The 15,065-nt window shown below is 36.9% G+C and overlaps 1 protein-coding gene across 4 annotated transcripts in view; it reads left to right on the top strand.

Annotated features, from left to right (window-relative positions):
• Positions 1-15,065, top strand: part of SNX14 (sorting nexin 14) — a 59,754-nt gene that overhangs the window by 16,065 nt on the left and 28,624 nt on the right. For 2 of the 4 annotated variants that reach the window (XM_035559429.2, XM_035559430.2), the window contains exons 7-16: positions 1,797-1,881; positions 4,259-4,415; positions 4,699-4,774; positions 5,462-5,506; positions 5,597-5,677; positions 5,820-5,934; positions 7,980-8,135; positions 8,374-8,498; positions 10,281-10,339; positions 13,477-13,503. In XM_035559429.2, the coding sequence (XP_035415322.1) occupies positions 1,797-1,881; positions 4,259-4,415; positions 4,699-4,774; positions 5,462-5,506; positions 5,597-5,677; positions 5,820-5,934; positions 7,980-8,135; positions 8,374-8,498; positions 10,281-10,339; positions 13,477-13,503 (926 nt within the window). The remainder of the gene's footprint in view (positions 1-1,796; positions 1,882-4,258; positions 4,416-4,698; positions 4,775-5,461; positions 5,507-5,596; positions 5,678-5,819; positions 5,935-7,979; positions 8,136-8,373; positions 8,499-10,280; positions 10,340-13,476; positions 13,504-15,065) is intronic. The other 2 variants (XM_035559431.2, XM_035559432.2) reach the window with 1 other exon arrangement.

Raw genomic sequence — 15,065 nt, 5'->3', positions numbered from 1 at the left:
TAATTTTGACTTCAGCTTGATCTGGGTTTTCCTTGTTGGGGCCGTTTCTGGGTTAGTTTTTAAGTTAGCGTTTAAGGGAAAGTGAAGGGCTTTTCTTTGTATGTTGCGATGTAGCAGACCTGCATTTGATTGTTGTTGATGCTGAAGTAGAACCTATCATTTGACAAAAATTTCAATTTGCTTGCTGTGATCTTTGCCTTACCTGTGCAGAAATAAGCACTCTATCCCTGTGTTACATAGGAAGCTTTTTGCTGTGGTGAAATATGACTGAAATGCAAGTCCTTAATAACAGGGTTTTACATGACGAGCAGAAACTTGAGTTGTGCACCTCAAGTATTACAGAGGAGTATGCAGGAATACATGCTATTCTTATATGAAAGAATAAGAAACAACTTTCTCCTCAGATCTAGGGGCCTTTGCAATTTTAGGCTCCTTCCTTGTCTGGCAAGAAGCACTCTATGCTTCTGTTTTATCATTTAAGGCCTTTATTTGACTTAGTTTTGAGGAGGGCCAAACTCCAGTAGGACTTCTGAATGTGTATTTCTGCTTCTCTGAGATGTCATTTGTTCTGGCTTGAAATAGCGGGCATACAGCATGTAAATCAGTTTCTAGATAAGTTTCTGTACAGCTGAAATGGCAGAATCCCTTGGAGTTGGGGACTGACTGGCAGTGGAGAGCAGCTCTGCTGCGAAGGACCTGGGGCTCATTGTAGACAGTTGGCTGAATATGAGCCAGAGCATGTAATGGCAGCAAAGAAGATCAACAGCATCGTGGGCTGTCTTTACAGGAGCAGAGCCAGTCGGTCAAGGGAAATAATCTCCCTTTCCATGGTGCTCTTTAGGCAGCAATATTTTGGCGCATTATCTAGGATATCACATCCATTTTAGGGCTCCACAGTACAAAAGAGGCATTGATAGAGTGCAGCAAGTTCAGCCAAGGGACGCCAAGATCATCGGGGCAGGAGCACTTGACCTGTGAGGAGGTGACTGTCTTCATCTCTGGAAGTCTTCAACGCTCAGATGGATACAGCCATGAGCACCCTAATCTGAGCCTCCTTTGGGCTAAGACCCAGAGGTCTATTTGTGCCTGAATTATTCAGCAGTCTGTACATATTCTCTCTATATATTTCGTTCTCATAACTGTCAAAGAAAGTATAAATGCAGGACTGACTAATAAAATCTTTTATTAAATCACATAGGCAGAATTACTGCTTTTTGCTTGGTTTATAAACAGGATTACGCAATATATAGTTGTTGGCACTAAAAGTGGTCTTGACTCAGGAACTCAAATTCTCTTTTGGTTCTGCCATCATCTGAGCTTAAATGGTTTTTTCTGCGTGTACATAGGGAGTAGTGTTTCACTTTGCTTTTAGATCTTGTGGACTTAAGATTGCCAAAGGTTAAAGTACACAAGTACTAGAAGCAGGATGTGATTTACTTACCTTTGGTGGTGGTCAAATCTTCATGTAGAACTAGGCTTCATTTACAGTGACTTGGAAGTCAAGCTATGTTACTACAATTATTGCAGTGGAAGAATCACAGTGAGAACAAGTTGAAAATAAATGTTAGTATTGTTTATGGCATTTAGTTCTCCGTGATGTTGTGTGCGTTGCCCACAAGAACGAGCGTAGTGTCAGTTTATCTAGAGAATTCGTTGGTTGTTTCTGAAGGACTCTTTATGGTTACAGTGGAGAAATAAGAGCAAATTAATATATTTAATAGTTGTCCTTAATATATTTTGGGGAAGAAACTGGCATAATTCTGTTTTTTTTTTTTTTTTTTGAAACTACTCTTTAGGTGGATATTCCAACTGTTGTAACGAAGAAAATGCTCAAGGCAGCAATGAAACACATAGAAGTGATAGCCAAAGCCAGGCAGAAAGGTACTGTAAAGACTTGATGTGTTGTCAGCTTCAAATAGCAAGTATAAAAGTTTAATTTTGCATGTTTCATTATATTTGTTAAATCTTTCCACCATCGTTACCTTTTTAAAACAACAACAACAAAAAAGAACAAAAAAAAACCCTAATCCTTTCACATTTTACTTCTGGAGGTTGCAAAGACAAATAAGGAAAATCTTATGACACAAGTAATCTCTCAGTTCTGAATTCCAGAATTCATGTATCTCCGTAACTTTGAAGTACTGAACTTCTTTATCTGTATGGTAAACGAGAATGTGTTTGTCTGTTCAGAGCAATCAAGATCATCTAACAGTGGTTCTTGAAGTTTTTCTTGCGTTACAGCTAAGCCATTATAAATGAAAGGAGTTGCATGTCTGTGCAGTATAACTGTAGCTCTTACTTTGTAACTCTTATAGCTAGAATGAGTTCACACCTAACACTGATTTCATACCTGCACCTTGTGGTGAGTAGTTAGTGGAGTTGTTCATTATGTTGAATAGCTATAGTTATGTTTATAAACTATAGATTTAGACAAGTAGCATATTTAATCATTATCCAAATACAAATATCTTCAATAGCCTAGTATAAAAATTACTAAAACTGCTTATTGAAGGAATATTTGAAAAATACAATGCTTGCTGTTGGAAAATAGTTATCTTTACTTTTTTTTTACTGGCTGTGTTCCACAGCACTGTATCTACTAAATGTGGTTTCATTCAGCTGTTAAGCGTAGATGTTTACTTTCACTGAAGTCACAAACTTTCCTCCCTTCCGTCAAAACATGTGCTTGATATCAATAAATACATACTGTTATTTGAACTTTGGAAGCTCTTATTGAATGTGTGAGTAGTAGGCATGAATAACATGAGATACGGTGTGACTGAATTAGATGTTTTTCATTGCACAGCGAAAGTTTCAAATGCTAGATCATCTTGCAGTGACTTTTACACCAAATTTCATGTTTCCTTTGATTTCTATGAAGAAGTTGAAAATGCTTTTCTTTAGCAGCAAAGAACTGGATTTTAGATGTACAGCATTGAAAACAGTCATTTTCTTCAGTTGTTCAATGGAGGAGCCTCTGAGGGCAGATACATGAAGTAGCACCTGAAAATGACTTTTAGCAACACTTCCTAGTAGATGCTGCTGAACCAGCCACCTGTCACACGTTGTTTGGAGGCAGCTCTCTGGCCTTGCTTTGGTGGCTAGTTGAGCTTAGCTTTTTCTGTTAGTTTACTTTCTATATCCTTCTTAAAATTATTGTTCTAGGGAGCATTTCCTTTTTTTCCTACTCTTCTTACCTTTACCTCTCCTAGTAATTCCTCACTATATACACAGGCGCCTCTGTGATTCTCACCTGTCTCTACCAGAATACACGTTCCTCCTCTCTGCTTTTACTGATGCCAAACAGGCAGACTTATCAGGCAACATACATTCCCGCAGCCCCTGTATCAGCTGATAGAATAGAATGGTTGGAAGGGACCTGCAAGGATCCTTAAATCCAACTCACAGCTCTTTTTGGTAAAGGACAGGCTATCCGGCTTCTGTGCTAAATTCAATACACTGAGAACAATCTTTAACCATCCAGATAACAGATATGTATTCTGTGCCCAACCTAGTATGGTTCTTGCCATCAGTCTGTGCTGGATTGATAGTACAAGGAGATGTAAGTTATTGCAGCTCAGTTCTTGCCTTTTGAAGTAATTTGAAGGAATATAACATTGTTGCTGCAAATTAGTGTGTATGGTTTTTAACCAGATAAAGCAGGTACTCTTTCAATTCCAGCTGCTTACATGAGGCAGTGTTCTTGCAGGTCCCATGCTTGTTTTTGGAACAATTTATGCTGGTTTTATGTATGGTGATATATGTCCCTTCATGTTCGTTTCTAAGTGTTCTAAGGAGGAAATAGATATAACAGTATTGAATAAACGTTTGTTTACATTGATTTTGAATTGTATTGTAGGCAAGTCAGTAGGTAGAAGCCCAGTAAATTAGACACCAAGAAGGAAGTCAGGAAAAAGCATATAGAGGTGTACTTTGGGCAGTGCAATTTTTTTAAAGAATCAAAATGTTGAATTCTTCAGTAATCATGGATGAAAAAAATCATTCTGGAAATCATGTAAGCTGCAGTTATTTGGTGTAGAAATCCTCATTTTTATGTGAAATTTTTGTTTTTACATAGCCAGACTTCCAAGTCCAAGCCAAGGTTCTTTTTTGAAGTTACAACACTGTATCCCTTTGGCAGTAGTACATGTACTGAAAGTATTAATCTTTAGCTCAAATGAAAAGTGATCACCTCTTTTTTTGCAATAACAAAAAGCTGGAACAACTTGTAGTACTTACTTCTTTATTTTACTTGCAGTAAAAAATGCAGAATTTCTACAGCAAGCTGCTTTAGAAGAGTATGGACCAGAACTACACGTTGCTTTGAGAAGCCGAAGAGATGAACTTCACTACTTAAGAAAATTGACTGAACTTCTTTTTCCTTATATTTTACCCCCCAAATCAACAGAATGCAGGTATAAAAAGCATTTAGAGTTGTATATCTGCATTACAATATAGTACTGTAATTTTGGGGACTGAAAGAATGAATTCTAGAGGCATCTTCCATATTCACTCCTTGTTATGCTTTCGCTTGTATGTTCAAGGCTAGTGTTAGCTCTTTGCTTATGATTTTTTGATCAGTCTTAAAGTAACTCTAGCACACTTAAAATGCATTTTTAAGTACTAAAATATTTACTAGTAAAATATGGTGTTATGTAATCTAGTATGGGTACTGATTTTTTTTCTTTTTCTTTTCAGATCCCTGGCACTTCTTATAAGAGAGATTCTGCCTGGTTCTGTTTTCCTTCCCTCTATGGATTTCTTAGCTGATCCTGTAAGACTTTGGAACATGTGAATGATCTTTATTTAATATAACTGTTTTCCTCCTAAGCATATTGTGGTAAAACAAATGATACACAATAGTTTAGTTGCTATGGGTTTTGACTGGGTAAAAGGAAAAAGTTTCTGGCCAACATTTTTGTTTGTTATAACTCATTTGAATGATTAACTGACTGAAACTGATTAAAATCCAATATTGTCATGATCTCTTAAGAATGTAATTTTAATGAAGTACTACAATTCTTGTCAAACAGGAGAGTGCTATGCTAGTATAAACACCCTCAAATTGATGTATTCACATTTCAACAGGGGCTCAATTACTTGGACTTGAGCTGTATGCATCTTCATAGCAGTTCAAGTAAACCATTCTTTTTTCAGTTGTATTATTTTGTCTTCAATTCTGCAAATAAGAATGCATTTATTTCTGAAGATGTAGTGCTGCCATCTTCAATTTTATTTATGTATATGTATAAATAGGCAAAATTGCAGTGCTTGTAAATGTATCACGTAAGTGCAAGTAGAAGGTACTGTAGTTGTGGAGGTATAGCTCATTTTTTGTTGTTTTTTCCCCTAAGTATTAGTATATTCATAGTTTTGAACTTGGGTATAACATGATAGTGAAACAATTTTCATCTAGTTTGTTATTTCTTTAATATTAATTTTGTACTGTGTTTTCTTGCAGGACACTGTCAACCATTTGCTGCTGATTTTCATTGATGATAGTCCAGTGAGTAATGACAGAATTAAAACTAGCCATTTTTTTCCTTCGTTAAAGCAGCTTTCTTACCCAGTTGTGTTTTGTCATTTTTTTCTACAGCCTGAGAAAGCAACTGAACCTACTTCTTCGTTGGTTCCCTTCCTTCACAAATTTGCAGAGCCAAGAAATAAAAAACCATCTGTAAGCAAAGGCAATATTTATTTGCTTTCCTGTTTTTCCTAAGTACTTTACTCTACCTGATACATCTATCTACAGCTTTTTGCTTTATGTTCTCACTGAAAATTTGAAAATTGGCTGACCGTGTTTTTAATCTCCTGTTAAGGTCCTGAAACTGGAGTTAAAGGAGATCCGAGATCAGCAAGACCTTTTATTTCGGTTTATGAACTTCCTGAAACAGGAAGGGGCAGTCCATGTACTGCAGTTCTGCCTGACTGTAGGTAAGATTATGTGTGTGCTGAGGTGCATTTGATGATCTTTAAAAGGTTTAAGCATTTGTATGTTTAAGTGAATGAGTCTAAGAACAAGGCAGCATTGTTAAGCAAGAGATTGTGTTTCAGGATTTGTGTTCATTTAATTATGTACTGATTTTTTGAACGCTAATCTTGGCAACGTTAATGTCAGTGTGGACTCTAATTTGTAATTTTAATTCTGTTTATTAAGTTTGTACATTTTAAAATAGAATATCCTTGTAAGGAGAAAATTCTGGCCATGGATACAAGGTACAGCTGTATCTTTAAAACATGTGATTACTAAAGTATTCCTAAAATGAGCCATACATTGTGAAAAGATTCTCATGTTCTTTTATCTCTAAAGCCTCTAAAGAGCAGAAATGTAACAGGAACAGTAAAGCTGTTGAAACCTCCTCCTATTCAGTAACCTGTGCCTTGCTTATGATGCATGCATTTGGTTTTACCTTTACATAAGTGTTGTCTGAAAAGCCTTCTGCTTTCCAATGATAAGGTTTTCTGTGAAGTTTCTGTAATTTAGTGGTCTATTTCAAGGTTTTTGGTCAACTACTGGTTAATTATTGGTGTACCAAAATAATACTTTTTTTTTTTTTTGGTAAAGAAGTATTTCTGTGTTGCATAGGAAATAATGGTTCTGTCTTCATATCCCAAGCTCATACGTACAGCAGCAAAAGATGTTTATTTAAATTAGACAGGCTTTATCTCTGAAACATTGCAGAAATCATTAGTTATTATATAAAAGAAATAAAAGTGATCTCTGTGCATGCGCTTTCTTATGGGCTCAGTATCCTTCAAACATGTTGGCTTTTTGTCAAGAAAATCTCAGCGAAGTGATTACTAGTTTAATGCTGGTGATATGTGTAGAGGTTTCTAAGCCACCACAATTCTCTAGAGCTACTTCCTCTAGCGGGAAGGTTACTCAGACTCTGGCTATTACTAATGATCAATCTTTTTTCTGACTAAGCTTCAGAATTTTCTTCCTTCTGAACTTCTCTTGCTCAATCAGATAATGACAGGACAGGGGGGAATGGTTTTAAACTAAAAGAGGGGAGATTTAGATTAGACGTTAGGAGGAAATTCTTCATTCAGAGAGTGGTGAGGCACTGGAACAGGTTGCCCAGCGAAGCTGTGGATGCCCCATGCCTAGAGGTGTTCAAGACCAAGTTGGATGGGGCTTTGAGCAACCTGATCTAGTGGCTGGCATCCCTGCCCATGGCAGAAGGAGGGGTTGGAACTAGATGATCTTCAAGGTCCCTTCCAACCCAAGCCATTCTATGATGTTTAAAGATGGCGAGTCTGTAGATTACCTTATAAAACTGAGAGTGAGATTTATGTCTCTCAAATTATGCTATTTCAACTAAATGCCTACCGTAGGTGATTTTTCACTTGATAGAAATATTGTGGACTCACAAAGGAAACTAAATGCCCAAAAAACAGAAGGATCTTGAAAGACTTTCTCTGAAGAAGCTTATTTCTGTCCATTAATTGAAAAACAAAGTGAATGCTACCATATTTTCCCTTCTTTTTGGATAGTGTTTGTGCCATTAATGTGACAAGCAATAAATCAAGTAGGATTGCACAATGATTGTGCTGAATATATTTTATTTTTTTTGTCAGGGGAAGTGCATTCTGAAGTTATCCTGATACTAAAGATATTATTGATGCGTTGGATATTAGGAATGAAATAGCAGCAGAATAGGCAGACGACTAGTTTAAATGGCTGTTAAGGCTCTTCCTGTGAAATTATAGCTTCATGGATTTATCCTCACTATGATAAGAAGAAATTAGTTTTAATGGCAATATACTTTTAGTAATTATATAAACAAATTTAAATTTTAAGAAGAATGCAGCTACCTTGATATTTTGAGATGTCCTCTGTTTGTTTTTTTTGTTTTGTTTTAAAGTTTTCTGAATGACTATCTGTTGGAAAATGAGTTGATATTGTACGTTGCTTCAAGATGATACTTGTTTGCCAAGTTCATCAACAAATGCATTTTCTCTCCATTAATTCTCAGAGGAATTCAATGACCGAATTTTGCGACCAGAACTATCAGACACTGAAAAAATGGCTCTTCATGAGGAAGTCCAGAAAATTTACAAAACCTATTGTTTGGATGAAAGCATTGACAAGATTAGATTTGACCCATTTATTGTGGAAGAGATTCAAAGAAGTAAGTTTGAATTTGAAAGAAATCATTTACACTGAAAATTGAACAGAATTCTGTAATAAAGTGATTGTGTTAGATGAATTAGTCTTTAATCTTTACTTTTGTTGGAGCTTTTAAGATGTTACCCCTATGCTGTGCTTAAGCCTTGCTTTGTCAGTTTATTTCTATTTTTGTCAGGCTTGTATTAGACTTTGTATTAGCTTGCAAAGAAAAGCTGATTTTTTCTCCAAATTTTCTGTAGTTGCTGTAGGTCCATATGAGGATGTTGTGAAACTTCAAACTATGAGGTGTCTTTTTGAAGCTTATGAGCATGTACTTTCTCTCCTTGAGAACGTTTTTACTCCTATGTTCTGTCACAGTGATGAGGTAAGTCTGACAGATTTGAAATGTTAGTCCTAAAGCAAGATTGTATTTTTTTTTTTCCTAAGATATACTATTTACAAGTCACGTGCACGTGTACCTGAGAAAATGTCTTAATTTTCCAATTGGTTTTCAGCTCTGGCATTTAACTAAATCTCAGTAAGAAAAATGAGTTTATTCTAGCTCAACGCCACACCAACAGAATAAAAACAACCAACGGCACACTATCAGAATAAAAAGAACCAATGTCTATTCATTTTTGATGTAATAATTTGTGTATAGCACTGCTATTGCAAAATCTCACTCTCCCCACACTTTCCCTTCTTTTACGATTGCAATTTTAGTGCAAAAGTAATCTTCATGATAAACCTAAAGCACTTAAGAATATCTTTATTTACTTTTTAAAACAAAATGGTACTTATAGTTACAAAGATTTTATATAGGCTCCTTCAACGTTACTTGTTCCAGCACTTGAAAATCAAGTGCATGTTCTCGGGAAGATCATTCAAAGTGATATGTTAGGAATTTGAGATGGTTCTATGATTAGTGATGAAAACTGGGTTCTGAATGCACGTTTCAAATTCCTCACGTTGGCTGCACAGCTGTTTAAAGCCTTCTAATAGGAAACACTTTAAACGCAGTAGTTGATTGAGTTCTTGCCCCTTTTAGAGTTTGTTTGTATAAATCAGGCTGTATGCTAAGCTTCTCACGTTTGAGGCAGATTATATTGACTGCACTGCAGAGAAGGAACTGGGGGTTCTGGTGGACAAAAATCTCAACGTGAGCCAGCAGTGTGCGCTTGAAGCCCAGAAGGCCAACAGCACCCTGGGCTGCATCAACAGAAGAGTGGCCAGCAGGTGGAGGGAGGGGATTGTGTCCCTCTGCTCTGCCCTCGTGAGACCCCACCTGGAGCACTGTGTCCAGCTCTGGGGCCCCCAGCACAAGAAGGATGTGGGGCTGTTAGAGTGGGTCCAGAGGAGGGTCATGAAGTTGATCAGAGGGCTGGAGCACCTCTCCTGTGAAGAACGGCTGAGAGAGCTGGGGATGTTCAGCCTGAAGAGAAGGCTCCGGAGTGACCTCATGACAGCTTTTCAGTACTTAAAGGGGGCATATAAAACAGATGGAGAGCAACTTTTTGCTTAGTCAGACAATGGCAGGACAAAGGGGAATGGTTTTAAACTATTAGAGGGGAGATTTAAATTGTATAGAAGGAAGAAATTCTTCACTCAGAGGGTGGTGAGGCTCACAGGTTGCCCAGAGAAGCTGTGGATGCCCCATCCCTGGAAGTGTTCAAGGCCAGGCTGGATGGGGCTTTGGGCAACCTGGTCTAGTGGGTGGCAACCCTGCTTATGGCAGGGGGGTTGGAAATAAATGATCTTTAAGATCACTTCCAACCTGAGTTGTTCTCTAATTCTCTGATTTCTGGAAATGGGTACTTGCCTCACGTGGTGTTACGCTTCATAAAGTGTATCTCTTAAAAATGATATTGATGGTCACCTTTTCAGTAATAGCTATAGTGCTTCAAATGCTTAATTTTAGCAAGGAGAGACATGGATTACAGTGCTTTGTTTTAGTTTGAATTACAAGGCTATGTAAACTAAAATAAGTAGTCCTGGGAGCATTTACTACAATTGCAGTCTGTCCTTTTCTGGATGAATGTTCTAGCTCCTCAATTATGGTCAGCTTGCCTTTTACTTCTGATTTTTTTTCGGAATTCTGCAATGTTATTGCATAGGAGCCCTTACCTCAGTCCAGTGTTTTCTTTGATACCTTATTTTTCTGTTGTAGTACTTCAGGCACCTTTTAAGAGGAGCAGAGTCACCGACGCGCAATTCAAAGTTTAACAGGTAGGTGTGGTAGAATCTTTAAGGTTTTTTTTCTTTGTTTTCTAGCTGAAAGTTTCAAAATATTAAACTATGGAAATTTTGCTACTGTCTGATACTAACCAGTGGTACTTCTCTTAAATTGACAGGTTACATGTCGAAGGAGTAAGCAAAATTGTACAGGCTGTTTCTTTGATTTGAAGCGTTTTATAGAAAAGAATTTAAAATGTAATTTTAGACCTCGATGTTTGAGAAGGGGAAGGGGGAAAATAAATGTACAATGAGGAAAAAAAATAAGAAAATCAACACTTTACTTCCATTTTACAAGCGACTAATTATGAATACCGTTTTGCTGTGAAATTCTGGGTCACCTTGGATTTCAGGTCTTAAAGAGATGCATGTAACCAACTCGTTCATGCTATGACAATTCTCTCTTGCTGTGACAAGTAAGATTTGCTATTTCTCCTAGCTCAAATGTATTTTCTGTCCCCTTGATTATCCACATTCATTGCAGAAATGTAGTGTCAGAAGCCTTGTTTCTGGGTTAGGGCTATATACTTACATACCACCTTCAGGGTCCAGGAGTCTGTGGACAAGAAAAGTAAGCATCTCTTGTGGCATGAGTGAGAGCTCTTCCACTGTGGGCTTGGGGCAAGTAGGTGTCAGGACTCTCTTCATCTCTTTTTTCCTATTCTGGATGTCTCAATCATTAAAAAAAAAAAAAATCAATTACTTTTACATTCTAGCCAAAAGAAGGAAAACTTAACTGAGATGGTTTTTAATTTGGGTAGGCTTTCTTTCTTGGTATGAAGTAAGATCAACAGTAACCATATGTTCTGGAGGAGTAACAGCAAATTATTTAACTTTTTCTGCATAGATACATACTGAGCAGCAGCCCTCTTGACTCACAGCCTACTATGAGTTTTAAGTGATGTGAGATCCCATTCTCCTCTGCTAATGTTCTTCAAAAACTGCACTGTTTTTCTCTTGTGTCTCCGGCTGTAACATCAGTATCTAGTCCTTGTAGTTCTCATGGATCCAAGGCTTCAGCTTAAGAGTAGTGCTTTCTCAGATTGGTGCTGACAAACTTCTGTTCCTTAGCAAAGAGGCGTAGAAGGCAGTTTGGCCAAACTGTATTTCTCCCTTACTTGATATTCCGCTATGAATGGTGACCTTAAACCACGCTCCAGTTTTTGTGGAAGATGGCTATAGGGTTTTATCCAGACCTAAAAATCTACCTTCTGGTATCTTTTCCAAAGTAATTCATGTTAATGGTGAAAGTATCCTATCACACACGTCTTAAATCTAGTTAAATTGTGAAAACATTTAGGCTACCTTCTTGGTTCTTTGCTTTCCAAAAAAGAAAGGGTGAAAGTACAGGCAGTCTGTAGGTGGAGTTTTGGAAATAAATCTTTGCAAAATAAGCAAATCTTATGTTTGGGGACCGCTGTCATACATTTCCTTGGAGTTCAAGCAGCATCTACAGTGTTACAGCTAAAATGAATCTGTTTTACATTTTAGAATGATTTGAATGCCCTGAGTCAGCACTATGGCTAGCTATGTGAGATACTGTATATTCCTGAAGTGGTGCCTCTGAATATTCCCATGAAAGAGAGGTCCTATATGAAAGTAGTTGCTTGTTGCTTTGGAGTGTCTGTCTGCAGAATCTGCTATGGAGTCACTGCCAGAAAAAATAAAGAAATTACTTATGGGATTATTCCAAATGTTATCCATATGCATATACCTCATCCTGCCTTTTCTTCCTTCTAGCATTAGTTCCAGTTCAGAGAAATTGCAGGCAAAGAGATTAGTTTTGTTTTCCACATCTTTGATTTGATGCTTTGCTTTGCATGTGTTGCATAGATAATGCTGGTTAAAAAGTCTGAGGTCAAGTAGTTGACTGGAAAATCCCAGTGGAATGGACATGCAGGCAATGTGTTGAAATGTGTAAAACAATGTCATCTGTGTAGAGCAGTTTCTAGAGAATACAGTGTGTAAGTAGGAGGAGGTGGACTATCAATGTATAATTTCCATTTTTAATCATTTTTTTTTTAACTGTACAAAGCAATCATAATTTTTTATGTATGGATCAGAGAGACAACGTCTGATGAAAACTGTTGAGTTGATAAATGACTACCCTCACAGTAAAGAAATTTTTCTTGATATCTAGTTTGAGAAGAAGCATTCTGATTTGTTATCACTGGGTTAGCAATAAAAATAAAATAGTTTTCAAGTAAAGGTCTAAGTAGAAGAAGTTATTAACAATTTTGGGGAGTGGTTAGGAATAAAATGCCCAGAATTAAGTAATTGTATGTAATGTAATTGTTTCTGTTAGTCATCATCAGTTCCAGTTTGCTAGGATATGTTTCCACTTTCACAGTTACCATGACTTAAGACAGTGCAAGATGCCTTAGAAAGCAGTTCCTATTGTAAAACATCTGAAATTTGAGTATTCTGATCCAGTAAACTATATAATATTGTATCAGTTTGTCCAGAGTTCAGTAGCTCCAGTGAATTAAAAATGAATCGTGTGCAGTGGCTGTATGTATGGTTAAGTTTGAACATTTTGGTTGAAACTACTGAGGTATTGGTTCCATGTACCAAGTTATGCAGGATGTCCAAAATAGGTGACAGTTCTTAAAATATGTGAAATTAAAAAAAAAAATAAGAGTAATACAGTGTTTTCTACTATTATGTAACACAGATGACTTTACTATATAAAATAAGTCCACAGGCTCTTCTTTATATTGGCCAAATGAACTAGATTTCTACATGACTTGCCAACATAGATTACAGAAGTTTTCTACCTGCTTGGCACCTTGTGGAAGGTAACTTGAACAATGAAAGCCAACACAAGCAGCTACTGATTTAAAAAGAATGAATGCCAGTGAACACTCAAAAGTTTTAATAACTAAGGTTTTAAATTCAAAGGCGATGGTGCTGACGACATGTGCAGGCACCTGTTCTTATTTCACTCTGTAAGGATTTTAGTTCAGAAACTCTATTCTACCATGGTTTTGATTAATCTGCAGTGATGGTCCAAGCCTAGTCAGTTCTGTTGAGATAGGTCTGTCAAGGTTTTTTTTTCTTTTTTTTTTTTTTTTTCTTTTAACATTATTTTCTCCTGGGCTCCGGGGTAATTTTTGTGCCTGTTGTTGCAGAAGTAGCCTGAGTTTGGATGACTTCCGGTAAGTCTATCTAACACTCAATAAATGTTGTCTGCTAGTTGTGCTCCATCTATCATCGCTACATCACACAGCCTTTATAACAGCAATTAATCATCCATTTTACTTTTAAAAACATGCAAATGTCATCTTTTTAACTGCATTTCTCCCAATGTCATCTTCACATTTGTTTAGAAATTGCTTAATTACTAATTTTCATAAGTTTGCAAAATATTAATATTCTTTGCTGTTAACTATTTGTCTGTTGTTAGTTTGGAAATGTATTTGCATAACTTGAAGCGTTTTTTTGCCTGTGATTTGTAGCTCTTCCAAAGTTTTCCACAGTTTTCTTCCCTGCCTATCATATTTCCAGATTGTGTTTGAGGTTTCATCCACTTAACAGCTTGTTTTACCTTGTACGACTGTGTCTAGTAGAATTGTCTTGGCATTGCATGCAAACATAACTGCTTTATGAGTATTATGTTTAAAGTCAAGTACTCAAAGACAGCAATTTCCCAAATTAATCATCTATTCAGCCTTTCTTGTGACTGTCAGAGGTTTGATTACAACATATGCTTTTTTTTATATAATTTTCTTTATTCATGCTCTAGGTAGTCTGTGGTCGCTCATTAACGTCTTAATAGCTGTTCAGTGGTTTTTCTCATTATTTGTGCTGCTTCAAATACATTCTATCCAAACTCAGAAAAAAATCTTTTCATTATGGGCTTTTCCCTCTGAATTGTCAGTTGTAGCATCAGTATTTATGTATTACTCATAGCATTCTTGAGTCTCAAGGGAACATTAGCAACTTCGTTTTACAGATTAGGAATCAAGTTAATGGAAACTTTTAATCTTTTATGTGCCAATTCAGTGTATGGAGTTATAATTTGCTAGTGTGCTGGGCAAGAAATAGCATTAATATAATTTAGTTTGTTGATTTTAAGTGCAGCTCTGCACACTCAGCATTTCTCCTAATCAGGTGTAGGGATTTTAGCCAAAAGAAAGTGATACTCTGATTTCATATACATCTATCAGTTTGTCTGATAGATTCAACCTATCTAGTGGTACTCTACCCTGCAGAGGTTCACAGCAGTTTTCTTCAACTGCATAGCCCTGACTGACCATTTGAGATCTGTTCTGTGCGCTGAACGAGCCAGGGATCCTATAAGAAAATTATTTGGTGACCATCCACGATTAAGGAATGCCACAGTGCTCAGTGGCACTAATGCAATTTGTGTTCTGCAATTCCTAGCTCTTGAGTGATTAACAACTGCAATTTTATATGTTACACTTATGTGAATTCTGCAACTTTAAATAAATAAATAAATCTGACCTACTGTCATCACATCGTTCGTCAGGAACGTTGGAACTTGCAGACTCTCCCTCTCAGAGCCTTGCCAAGAAAGTATCTATAGATTGATGGTCTAACGTTGCTGTTTTGTGGATCAGCACTAGAGGGAGTGGGATATTTTCCCAATAAAAGTTTTGTATGTATTTGTTGAGAGTAGCAGACTGGCAAGTCTTGGCAGACTTGATTCCTCTTCCAAACAAGCCACTGCGTCTCCTCTTTCTTCTTCTGTGCTTTG

Source organism: Cygnus atratus, chromosome 3, assembly GCF_013377495.2.
Source record: "Cygnus atratus isolate AKBS03 ecotype Queensland, Australia chromosome 3, CAtr_DNAZoo_HiC_assembly, whole genome shotgun sequence".
NCBI lineage: Eukaryota > Metazoa > Chordata > Aves > Anseriformes > Anatidae > Cygnus > Cygnus atratus.
The sequence above is the reverse complement of the archived record's forward strand: the minus strand, read 5'-3'. Positions and strand labels throughout refer to the sequence as shown.